Raw genomic sequence first — 13897 nt, forward strand, 5'->3', positions numbered from 1 at the left:
ACTACTCGAAAGTTTTACACCAGAGGCGGAAATAACTTATCCCAGCCATGAAAGCTACCAGAGAGCGTGGGGACATTGCTTACATCCACTACAACAGGCTCATTGTCCCCCCTCCCTCCCAAATGGGTGGGAGGAGTGAGAGAGCCTAGCTTCCGGGTCACTAGCTTTAGCCCCACATCCCAAACGCACACATACACTAACTGACACTCACAAGTGCCTGATTGACTGACTCTATTAGCCCGAACAATGTCCTTGCCAACCATTGTGTGTTTGTTTATTTTATCTTCATGTTATGTTCATCTCCGATACCCAGGAAAGAGTTTAAAATAACCCATATTAATATACACTGAGTGTACAAAACATTCGGAACACTCTTTCCATGACATACAGTGCATTAGGAAAAGTATTCAGACCCCTTGACTTTTTCCACATTTTGTTACGTTACAGTCTTATTCTAAAACTGATTAAATACTTGTTTTCCCTCATCAATCTACACACAATACACCATAATGACAAAGTAAAAACAGGTTTTAAGAAATGTTTGCAATTGTTTTAAACATTTTTTTTTTTTTTTACTTATTTACATAAGTATTCAGACCTTTTGCTAAGAGACTCGAAATTGAGCTCAGGTGCATACTGTTTCCATTGATCATCCTTGAGATGTTTGTACAACTTGATTGGAGTCCACCTGTGGTAAATTCAATTGATTGGACATGATTTAGAAAGATACACACCCATCTATATAAGGTCCCACAGTTGACAGTGCATGTCAGAGCAAAAACCGAGCAATGAAGTTGAAGGAATTGTCCGTGGAGCTCCGAGACAGGATTGTGTCGAGGCACAGATCTGGGGAAGGGTACCAAAACATTTCTGTTTTGGCCTCCATCATTCACACATTGGCCTCCATCATTCTTAAATGGAAGAAGTTAGGAACCACCAACACTCTTCCTAGACCTGGCTGCCCGGCCAAACTGAGCAATCGGGGGAGAAGGGCCTTGGTCAGGGAGGTGATCAAGAACCTGATGTTCACTCTGAAGGAGCTCCAGAGTTCCTCTGTGGAGATGAGTGAACCTTCCAGAAGGACAACCATACTGCAGCACTCCACCAATCAGGCCTTTATGGTAGAGTGGCCAGACGGAAGCCACTCCTCAGTAAAAGGCACATGACAGCCCGCTTGGAGTTTGCCAAAAGGCACCTAAAGGACACGCAGAGCATGAGAAACAAGATTGAAACCAAGATTGAACTCCTTGGCCTGAATGCCAAGTGTCACGTCTGGAGGAAACCTGGCATCATCCCCACGGTGAAGCATGGTGGTGGCAGCATTATGCTGTGGAGATGTGTTTCAGCGGCACGGACTGGGAGACAAGTCAGGATTGAGGGAAAGATGCACGGATCAAAGTACAGAGAAATTGATGGAAACCTGCTTCAGAACACTCTGGACCTCAGACCTTCCAGCAGGACGACCCTGAGCACACAGCCAAGACAAGGCAGGATTGGCTTCAGGACAACTCTATGAAGGTCCTTGAGTGGCCCAGCCAGATCCTGGACATCCAACCTGACAGAGCTTAAGAGGATCTGCAGAGAAGAATGGGAGAAACTCCCCAAATACAGGTGTGCTAAGCTTGTAGTGTCATACCCAAGACGACTCAACGTTGTAATCGCTGCCTAAGGCGCTTCAACAAAGTACTGAGTAAAGGTTCTGAAATCTTACGTAAATGTGATATTTCAGTTTATTATTAATACATTTGCAAACATTTCTAAAAACCTATTTTGGCTTTTTTTGTTAATGTGTGAAGATTAGATTTTTTTCCTACCTTTTTCGAATATGGCTGTAACGTAACAAAATGTGGAAACATATTTTTTTCCAAATGCACTGTAGACTGACCTGGTGAATCCAGGTGAAAGCTATGATTCTTTATTGACGTCACTTGTTAAATCCACTTCAATCAGTGTAGATGAAGGGAAGGAGACAGGTTAAAGAAGCATTTCCAAGCCTTGAGACAATTGAGACATGGACTTTGTATGTATGCCATTCAGAGGGTAAATGGGCAAGACAAAATATTGAAGTGCCTTTGAACAGAGTATGGTAGAAGGTGCCAGGCACACCAGTTTTAGTGTGCCAAGAACTGCAACGTTGCTGGATTTTTCACACTCAACTGTTTCCCATGTGTATCAAGAATGGTCCACCACCCAAAGGACATCAAGCCAACTTGACAGAACTATGGGAAGCATTGGAGTCAACATGGCCAGCATCCCTGTGGAACGCCTTCGACACCTTGTAGAGCCCATGTGAATTATGGCTGTTCTGTGGGCAAAAGGGATGCAACTGAATATTAAGTTAATATTAACGTTTCACTCAGTGTATGTGGCCTTAGAAATAAGATTCATGAAATAAATAACTTGCTAAGATCAGATAACATTCACATATTGTCCATCTTTGAGACTCACTTAGAGAATTCCTTTGATTATACAGCAGTAGCAATGCAGGGATATAACATCTACAGAAGAGACAGGAATGCCTATGAAGGAGGTGTTGCTGCATATATTCAGAGCCATATTCCTGTAAAGCTTGGAGAGGATCTCATGTCTAATGCTGTTGTAGTGTTGTGGTTGCAGGTTCACCTGCCTCATCTAAAGCCTATTATTTTGGGGTGATGCTATAGGCCACCAAGTGTGAACATTCATTATCTGGATGTGTGTGCAATTCTTGATAATTTGTGTGATTTTAACAGAGTTGTATTTACAAACAGTACAGGAATTACATCATCCACGTGTATTGATCACATTTTCACCAATGCTGTAGAGCTCTGCTCTGAAGCTGTATCCATACACATTGGATGTACTGACCATAATATAGTGTCCATATCTAGAAAAGCCAAAGTTCCAAAGGCTGGGCCTAAAATAGTGTGTAAGAGATCATACAAAGCTTTTGTACTGATTCCAACGTTAAAGATAGAAAAATATTTGTTGGTTTGATGTATGTAATATGGAGCATCCAGATGCTGCACTTGATGCATTTATGAAATTGTTTCTTCCATTTATTTACAAGCATGCAACTATTAAGAAACTGACTGTTAGAACAGTTAAGGCTCCATGGATTGATGAGGAATTGAAAAGCTGTATGGTTGAGAGGGACGAGGCAAAAGGAGTGACGAATAAGCCTGGCTGCTCATCTGATTGGTAAATCTACTGTAATTTGAGAAATGTGACTAAACTGAGCAAAACCAAGAAGAAATGGTATTATGAAACCAAGATAAATTACATAAAGAAAAATGTGAAAAAGCTTTGGAATACTTTAAATGAAATTATGGGCAGAACGACTAATTCAACTCCACCTTTCATTGAATCAGATGGCTCATTTATCCCAAAACATTTGGATTTTAACCTGTTTGGGCTCAAGGGGCAGTATTGAGTAGCCAGATAAAAGGTGCCCATTTCAAAAAGGCCTCGTACTCAATTCTTGCTCGTACAATATGCATATTATTATTACTATTGGATAGAAAACACTCTCTAGTTTCTAAAACCGTTTGAATTATATCTGTGGGTGAAACAGAACTGGACTGGGCAATTTTCCTATGTGTATGTCAGAATGCAGAATTTTGCTGGCTGTTCTGAGACCTGTGTATTAATTTGCCTGTCCTCTATTGGTTGAGATGCACTGCATAAGCCTTCCACTGGGTGTCAGCGAATAGGGAGAGTTGAAATGGAGTTTCTACGTAGTTCCCAAAGGTTATAAATTGCTTGGAACCGAAGTGTCCCATCTTTCCACTCTTCGCTCTGACGCAGGGAGGGTCTTGGCATGTCATTTTAGAAGCTCCCGTTTTAGCTCCTAGATATATCCGGCTCTGTTTTTATTCGATATAGGTGTTGAAGACATCGTAATGTTGTTATTTTAAACCGAATTATATCAGTTTATGTCAGTATATTGCGATTTTCGGGTATTTATTTTCGTGACGTTGTAGGAAGTTGGGTATCTCTGGCCCACATGGCTATTGTTTACTGCTAATTGCAACGTTGAAGACGACGTTCTCCAACCTAGCAACGATTATTTTGGACAAAGGACACCTTTCCCAAGATTCTGATGGGAGTTCATCGAAAAGTAAGAACTATTTATGCTGATAATTCATTGTTCTGTTGAAAAATGTCAAATGCATATGACGCCATTTCCTGCAGTGTAGCCTTGCGTTATTGCAGCCTGTATTGCGCAGTAAGGTTAATTTTAAAAATGTAATTCAGCGATTGCATTAAAAACTAATTTGTCTTTCAATTGCTGTCCAACCTGTATTTTTTTAGTCAAGTTTATGAATAGTTTTCGATAAGAATAGGTGCCTTTACAAGATGGCGCCGGACAGATTGCTTGACGTTATGGACACTATTCTCATTGTATAAGCACGATTTGTGCCGCTAAATATGCACATTTTCGAACAAACTCTATATGCATTGTGTAATATGTGGCCTGCTGGAGGTCATTTTGCAGGGCTCTGGCAGTGCTCCTCCTGCTCAAAGGCGGAGGTAGCGGTCCTGCTTCTGGGTTGTTGCCCTCCTATGGCCTCCTCCACATCTCCTGATGTACTGGCCTGTCTCCTGGTAGCGTCTCCATGCTCTGGACACTACGCTGACAGACACAGCAAACCTTCTTGCCACAGCTCGCATTGATGTGCCATCCTGGATGAGCTGCACTACCTGAGCCACTTGTGTGGGTTGTAGACTCCGTCTCATGCTACCACTAGAGTGAGAGCACCGCCAGCATTCAAAAGTGACCAAAACATCAGCCAGGAAGCATAGGAACTGAGAAGTGGCCTGTGGTCACCACCTGCAGAATCACTCCTTTATTGGGGGTGTCTTGCTAATTGCCTATAATTTCCACCTTTTGTCTATTCCATTTGCACAACAGCATGTAAAATTTATTGTCAATCAGTGTTGCTTCCTAAGTGGACAGTTTGATTTCACAGAAGTGTGATTGACTTGGAGTTACATTGTGTTGTTTAAGTGTTCCCTTTATTTTTTTGAGCAGTGTATTTTGGTGGTTTATACGTTATAGCTATTTTTGCCTTGAATCAATGCTGGTGTGATGTTTGCTATTGTGCTAAGCTAATATAACGCTATATCGTGTTTTCGCTGTAAAACACTTGATAAATCGGAAATATTGTCTGGAATCACAAGATGCCTGTCTTTCAATTGCTGTACACTATGTATTTTTCAGAAATGTTTTATGATGAGTATTTAGTTATTTGGCGTTGGTGTCTGTAATTTTTCTGTCTGCTTTCGGTGCAATTTCTGACTGTAGCTGCAATGTAAACTATGATTTATACCTGAAATATGCACATTTTTCTAACAAAACATATGCTATACAATAAATGTGTTATCAGACTGTCATCTGATGAAGTTGTTTCTTGGTTAGTGGCTATTTATATCTTTATTTGGTCGAATTTGTGATAGCTACTGTTGGAGTAAAAAACTGATGGAGTAAAAATAGTGGTGTCTTTTGCTAACGTGGTTAGCTAATAGATTTACATATTGTGTCTTCCCTGTAAAACATTTTAAAAATCGGACATGTTGGCTTGATTCACAAGATGTGTACCTTTCATCTGGTGTCTTGGACTTGTTAATGTGTGAAAGTTAAATATTAAAAAAAAAAATCTTTTGAATTTCGCGCCCTGCACTTTGAGCTGGCTGTTGTCATAAGTGCACCGACGTCGGGCTTGCACGCCAAACAGGTTAATGCCAATTACTTTAATGACTATTTAATTGGCAAAGTAGGCAAACGTAGGCATGAAATGACAACAACAAACTGCGAGCCATCATATTCATGCATAAAATACCTAACAATGAAGAGAAAGCATTGTAATTTAGATTTAGTGCGGGTGAGGCAGAAAAATTATTGTTGTGAATCAAAAATGAGAAACCAACTCGTATTGACAACTTAGATAGAAAAATATTTGTCCTCAGACCTGGAGGGAAGTCAAAGTAATTTCGCTACCCAAGAATTGGAAAGCACCCTTTACTGGTTCTAACAGCCGACCAATCAGCTTGCTGACGACTCTTAGCAAACTTTTGGAAAGAATTTTACCCGATACAATGCTATTTGTCTGTAAACAAATTAACAAAAGAGTTTCAGCATACTTATAGAGAGGGGCACTCAACATGTACTGTACTGACACAAATGACAGATGATTGGTTGAAAGAAATTGATAATAAGAAGATTGTGGGAGCTGTATTGTTAGATTTCAGTGCAGCCTTTGATATTATTGATATACATAACCTGTTGTTGAAAAAACGTATGTGTTATGGTTTTTCAACCTCTGCCATATTGTGGATTCAGAGCCATCTATCTATTAGAACTTAGGTTTTCTTTAATGGAATGTTAAACATGTAAAGTGTGGTGCACCGCAGGGCAGCTCTCTTGGTCCTTTACTCTTTTCTATTTTTACCAATGATCTGCCACTGGCATTAAACAATGCCTGTGTGTGTATTTAGTGAAATCAATGCAGCTCTAAACAGAGTTTCTGTGAGTTTTAGAATGGCTTGCTAGTAATAAACTAGTCCTGAACATCTCTAAAACTAAGAGCATTGTATTTGTTACAAATCATTCACTAAGTTCTAGACAGCTGAATCTGATGATGAATAATGTGGCTGTTGAGCAAGTTGAGGAGGCTACATTACTTTGTGTTACCTTGAATTGTAAACTGTCATGGTTGATTCAATGGTTATAAAGATGCTACACTGACACACATACTTACCCCACCAGACATGCCACCAGGGGTCTTTTCACAGTCCCCAAATCCAGAACCAATTCAAAAAACGTACAGTATTATATAGAGCCTTGATTGCATGGAACTTCCTTCGATCAAAGATTACTAAAGTGATCAGCAAACAGATAAAGCAACAACGCCTCTCCCCTATTTGACCTAGATATTGTGTGTATATACTGATATGTAGGCTATGTGTGACATTTTACATTGATGTCATTCTGTCCTTGAACTGTTCTTGTCTATTAATATTCTGTATTATTTCATGTTTCATGTTTTGTGTAGACCCCAGGAAGAGTAGGTGCTGCTATCGTAACAGCTAATGGAGATCCTAATAAAATACCAAATCCCTGTGGACTGGGGTAAGACAGTGGCAGGCTGGCAGCGTAGAGACAATGAGCACCAACATGATAGACAGGCACTACCAGCCAAGGGTAAGAGGGCCAGTCAGGGTGAAAACAGATAGTCAAGCAGCCAAGGTACGCGATACGAGAGAAAGCAGAGAGACAAAAAGGTAGAGAGAGGGAGCTACCACAGGAGGCTAGGGGGAGTGAAAGAAGGAGTGTGAGGCATGGCAGGGTACAGGGCAGTGATTATGGAGGACAATGGGAAATAAGGTTTACACTTTATATATATATATAAGGTCTTTATGCACTGTCATCTGACCAAATAACTATGTAAAAACATCATTGCGAATAGGAAAGTGGAGCAATGTTTGCAAATGCCTGCTTGTTAGATGCTTGTTATGCAGATACTGTAAAGACCTCATGCATATACCTCGCCATGAAAGTGTGTCTCGTGAAAAAAAGAACAAAAAAAGGAATGAATACATAAATAAAAACAATAACTCACATGGATATCCCAAATCAATCTTGTCTTTGTTGAATTCAGAGGACTTCTGATAAAAGGAACCTTGGGGAGAGGAGGGAGAGGAGGGAGAGGAGGGAGAGGGGGAGGAGGTGGGACAGGAGGATGAAAATCAAATTGAAAAGAAACAGAAAAACAAACAATGCAACAGAGAAGGCATGAGGAATGATGGCACAGGGAAACAATCTCTCTTGATCTGGACGCTCCCCTCTCCTCTCTCATTCTCTATGGGCCGTGCGTGGAGAGAGGGAGGAGAGGAGCAGGGGCGTTGGAGGAGAGGAGAGGACGAGAGGAGGAGGGCCTGTGGGGAAGTGGTGTTATCCATCAGCTGCATGGGTTTAGTGCTTTAGCAGCACTAGCGAATGGCTGTGGGGAGAGGAGGAGAGGAGGAATGGAGAGGAGGATGGGAGGAGGAGCTAGCTGAGGCTGACAGACAGCAGGAGAATGCCAGGGTCAATAGCACCGACGCGCTGCATCTGTCACAGCTGGGCTGGGGAATCACCTCCCACATTAGAGGTGGAGGGGGTGAGGAATGGTCGAGCTGTATGAGGGAAGGTCAAAATGGAAATGACTGAACACACCACACATATCCATATTGTGTTGACACTTACTGTGATTTAAAGGCCTAAACACAACGCCACAAAAACAATAAACACCCCAGAGAACGCACACTAAACACACACAGACACGTTTCCAGGGAACACACACAGTCACACGCATCACTCCATCACCTGGGACATACACAAACAGACAAACAATGAGCTCCTGATGGAGAGGAAGAGGGGGGATAGGTAGACAAGTCAATGGACAGTCAAATCTATAGTGTGATAGATGGGGCAAGTGTGTACATGTAATCAGACTGAGGAGACCGAGACAGAGAGCCGGGGGAGTTGACTGTCAGAACAGGCCTAAATGATGGGACCTCTGGACCCATCCTGCTTACTTATATTCATGCTGAGTGAGTCTGTTGCCACTGTAAAAACCTGCTTTAGCGAGAGCTTCCTAAAGGAAACCAACGCTGTAGGCCCAGTTTCCATTGGGGCTGTTCTTTCAACGTGACAAGGCTGAGCTGTGGACGAGAGAGGTGCTCCTACTGGAAATCATTGTCTATTCTTCAGTCATTTATTCAGATACTTCCTGAATAGTAATATGACTGGTTTCTACATCTGTGTCCCCAACAACAGGCATGGCTGGCTAAAGTAGTCTTTATAATTGATTGATTCCCATATGTACTGTATCTTAGCAACAGTTGAAGTCAGAAGTTTTTCACAATTCCTGACAATTAATCCTAGTAAAGATTCCCTGTCTTAGGTCAGTTAGGATCACCACTTTATTTTAAGAATGTGAAATGTCAGAATAATAGTAGACAGAATGATTTATTTCAACTTATATTTCTTTCATCACATTCCCAGTGGGTCAGAAGTTTACATACACTCAATTAGTATTTGGCAGCATTGCTTTTAAATTGTTTAACTTAGGTCAAACGTTTTAGGGTAGCCTTCCACAAGCTTCCCACAATAAATTGGGTGAATTTTGGCCGGTGTAACTGAGTCAGGTTTGTAGGCCTCCTTGCTCGCAAACGCTTTTCAGTTCTGCCCATTAATTTTCTATAGGATTGCGGTCAGAGCTTTGTGATGGTCACTCCAATACCTTGACTCTGTTGTCCTTAAGCCATTTTGCCACAACTTTGGAAGTATGCTTGGGGTCATTGTCCATTTGGAAGACCCGTTTGCGACCAAGCTTTAACTTCCAGACTGATGTCTTGAGATGTTGCTTCAATATTTCCACATAATTTTCCATCCTCATGATGCCATCTATTTTGTGAAGTGCACCAGTCCCTCCTGCAGCAAAGCACTCCCACAACATGATGCTGCCACCCCCGTGCTTCACATTTGGGATGGTGTTCTTTGGCTTGCAAGCCTTCCCATTTTTCCTCCAAACATAACAATGGTTATTATGGCCAAACAGTTCTATTTTTGTTTCATCAGACCAGAGGACATTTCTCCAAAAAGTATGAACTTTGTCCCCATGTGCAGTTGCAAACCGTAGTCTGGCTTTTATATGGACGTTTTGGAGCAGTGGCTTCTTCCTTGCTGAGTGGTCGACATGTCGACATAGGACTCATTTTTATGTGGATATAGATACTTTTGTACCTGTTTCCTCCAGCATCTTCACAAGGTCCTTTGCTGTTGTTCTAGGATTGATTTGCACTTTTCGCACCAAAGAACGTTCATCTCTAGGAGACAGAACGCGTCTCCTTCCTGAGCGGTATGACGGCTGCGTGGTCCCATGGTGTTTATACTTGTGTTCTATTGCTTGTACAGATGAACGTGGTACGTTCAGGTGTTTGGAAATTGCTCCAAAGGATGAACCAGACTTGTGGAGGTCTACAATTATTTTTCTGAGATATTGGCTGATTTCTTTTGATTTTCCCATGATGTCAAGCAAAGAGGCACTGAGTTTGAAGGTAGGCCTTGAAATACATGCACAGGTACACCTCCTATTGACTCAAATGATGTCAATTAGCCTATCAGAAGCTTCTAAAGCCTTGACATAGTTTTCTGGAATTTTCCAAGCTGTTTAAAGGCACAGTCAACTCAGTGTATGTAAACTTCTGACCCACTGGAATTGTGATACAGTGAATTATAAGTGAAATAATCTGTCTGTAAACAATTGTTTGAAAAATGACTTGTGTCATGCACAAAGTAGATGTCCTAACCGACTTGCCAAAACTATATTTTGTTAACAAGAAATTTGGGGAGTGGTTGAAAAACGAGTTTTAATGACTCCAACCTAAGTGTATGTAAACCTCCGACTTCAACTGTACATATTTAACATGGAATTATGCATAAGAATCTTCCATTCCCAAAACGACTACAATTAGACATATACTAATGTTGTTGTCTAGCCCTATCTATTTTAGTGGTAAATGTTGACTATATTACATACAATTATATAATTCAGCAAAAAAAAAAAAAAACATTAAAATACAAGCCTTGAGGTAAATATAATACAATGTAGTGATATTTCACAGTGTCTGGTGTTTGATAAGAATAAAGGCTGTCTTAGACCTTGTGCTGCAGTCAGCCCTACCCTTTCTACAGATCGATATGTCAACAAAATGTCATCTGTCTGAGAGCGGAGTTACCACAGCCTTGGAAAACAACATCAGAATCAACTAAGACAGGCCGAAAGAGAGAGAGAGAGAGAGAGAGAGAGAGAGAGAGAGAGAGAGAGAGAGAGAGAGAGAGAGAGAGAGAGAGAGAGAGAGAGAAAAAGAGAGAGAAAGAGAGAGAGAAAAGAGAGAGAGAAATAAATAGAGAGAGAGAAAGAGAGAAAGAGAGAAAGAGAGAGAGAGAAAGAGAGAGAGGGGAGAGAGAGAAAGAGAAAGAAAGAAAGAGAGAGAGAGTATATATACAGTATATTTGACCTCTCAGCTTCCATATCAAATCTAAAAATCTCAAATAGAAAACCGAAGAAAATGAACAACAATGACAAATGGTTTGATGAAGAATGCAAAAATCTAAGAAATAAATTGAGAAACCTGTCCAACCAAAAACATAGAGACCCGGAAAACCTGAGTCTACGCCTTCACTATGGTGAATCACTAAAACAATACAGAAATACACTACGGAAAAAGAAGGAACAGCATGTCAGAAATCAGCTCAATGTAATTGAAGAATCCATAGACTCTAACCAATTCTGGGAAAATTGGAAAACACTAAACAAACAACAACACGAAGAATTATCGATCCAAAATGGAGATGTATGGGTAAACCACTTCTCCAATCTTTTTGGCTCTATAACAAAGAATAAAGAGCAAAAACATATACATGATCAAATACAAATACTAGAATCAACTATTAAAAACTACCAGAACCCACTGGATTCTCCAATTACCTTGAATGAGTTACAGGACAAAATAAAAACCCTTCAACCCAAAAAGGCCTGTGGTGTTGATGGTATCCTTAATGAAATTATCAAATATACAGACAACAAATTCCAATTGGCTATACTAAAACTCTTTAACATCGTCCTTAGCTCTGGCATTTTCCCCAATATTTGGAACCAAGGACTGATCACCCCAATCCACAAAAGTGGAGACAAATTTGACCCCAATAACTACCGTGGAATATGCGTCAACAGTAACCTTGGTAAAATACTCTGCATTATCATTAACAGCAGACTCGTACATTTCCTCAATGAACACAATGTACTGAGCAAATGTCAAATTGGCTTTTTACCAAATTACCGTACAACAGACCATGTATTCACCCTACACACCCTAATTGACAACCAAACAAACCAAAACAAAGGCAAAGTCTTCTCATGCTTTGTTGATTTCAAAAAAGCCTTCGACTCAATTTGGCATGAGGGTCTGCTATACAAATTGATGGAAAGTGGTGTTGGGGGTAAAACATACGACATTATAAAATCCATGTACACAAACAACAAGTGTGCGGTTAAAATTGGCAAAAAACACACACATTTCTTCACACAGGGTCGTGGGGTGAGACAGGGATGCAGCTTAAGCCCCACCCTCTTCAACATATATATCAACGAATTGGCGCGGGCACTAGAACAGTCTGCAGCACCCGGTCTCACCCTACTAGAATCCGAAGTCAAATGTCTACTGTTTGCTGATGATCTGGTACTTCTGTCACCAACCAAGGAGGGACTACAGCAGCACCTAGATCTTCTGCACAGATTCTGTCAGACCTGGGCCCTGACAGTAAATCTCAGTAAGACCAAAATAATGGTGTTCCAAAAAAGGTCCAGTCGCCAGGACCACAAATTCCATCTAGACACCGTTGCCCTAGAGCACACAAAAAACTATACATACCTCGGGCCTAAACATCAGCACCACAGGTAACTTCCACAAAGCTGTGAACGATCTGAGAGACAAGGCAAGAAGGGCATTCTATGCCATCAAAAGGAACATAAATTTCAACATACCAATTAGGATCTGGCTAAAAATACTTGAATCAGTCATAGAGCCCATTGCCCTTTATGGTTGTGAGGTCTGGGGTCCGCTCACCAACCAAGATTTCACAAAATGGGGCAAACACCAAATTGAGACTCTGCATGCAGAATTCTGCAAAAATATCCTCCGTGTACAACGCAGAACACCAAATAATGCATGCAGAGCAGAATTAGGCCGATACCCACTGATTATCAAAATCCAGAAAAGAGCCGTTAAATTCTACAACCACCTAAAAGGAAGCGATTCCCAAACCTTCCATAACAAAGCCATCACCTACAGAGAGATGAACCTGGAGAAGAGTCCCCTAAGCAAACTGGTCCTAGGGCTCTGTTCACAAACACAAACACACCCCACAAAGCCCCAGGACAACAGCACAATTAGACCCAACCAAATCGTGAGAAAACAAAAAGATAATTACTTGACACATTGGAAAGAATTAACAAAAAAACAGAGCAAACTAGAATGCTATTTGGCCCTAAACAGAGAGTACACAGTGGCAGAATACCTGACCACTGTGACTGACCCAAACTTAAGGAAAGCTTTGACTATGTACAGACTCAGTGAGCATAGCCTTGCTATTGAGAAAGGCCGCCGTAGGCAGACATGGCTCTCAAGAGAAGACAGGCTATGTGCACACTGCCCACAAAATGAGGTGGAAACCGAGCTGCACTTCCTAACCTCCTGCCCAATGTATGACCATATTAGAGACACATATTTCCCTCAGATCACACAGATCCACAAAGAATTCGAAAACAAATCCAATTTTGATAAACTCCCATATCTACTGGGTGAAATTCCACAGTGTGCCATCACAGCAGCAAGATTTGTGACCTGTTGCCACAAGAAAAGGGCAACCAGTGAAAAACAAACACCATTGTAAATACAACCCATATTTATGCTTACTTATTTTAACTTGTGTGCTTTAACCATTTGTACATTGTTACAACACTGTATATATTTAATATGACACTCGTAATGTCTTTATTGTTTTGAAACTTCTGTATGTGTAATGTTTACTGTTAATTCGTTTTGTTTGTTTCACTTTTGTGTATTGTCTACCTCATTTGCTTTGGCAATGTTAACACATGTTTCCCATGCCAATAAAGCCCCTTGAATTGAATTGAATTGAATTGAGAGACAGAGACAGAGACAGAGACAGAGACAGAGACAGAGACAGAGACAGAGAGAGAGACAGAGACAGAGACAGAGAGAGAGAGAGAGAGCGAGAATGAAAGAATTAGAAAATAAGCACAAGCACATGAGGGACAGAGGGTCAAACTACCTTCACATTGAACTC

The 13897-nt window shown here is 40.9% G+C and overlaps 1 protein-coding gene across 3 annotated transcripts in view; it reads right to left on the reverse strand.

The window, feature by feature from the left end:
• The window catches only part of LOC129818648 (netrin receptor UNC5C-like), a 190196-nt gene that overhangs the window by 25362 nt on the left and 150937 nt on the right, over positions 1–13897 (reverse strand). Inside the window, exon 8 of one of the 3 annotated variants that reach the window (XM_055874750.1) lies at positions 7602–7661. The exons of the other annotated variants lie outside the window; for them this stretch is intronic. Within the exon in view, the coding sequence (XP_055730725.1) occupies positions 7602–7661 (60 nt within the window). The remainder of the gene's footprint in view (positions 1–7601; positions 7662–13897) is intronic. 3 annotated transcript variants of the gene reach the window in all.

This window comes from Salvelinus fontinalis, chromosome 21 (assembly GCF_029448725.1).
Source record: "Salvelinus fontinalis isolate EN_2023a chromosome 21, ASM2944872v1, whole genome shotgun sequence".
Lineage (NCBI taxonomy): Eukaryota > Metazoa > Chordata > Actinopteri > Salmoniformes > Salmonidae > Salvelinus > Salvelinus fontinalis.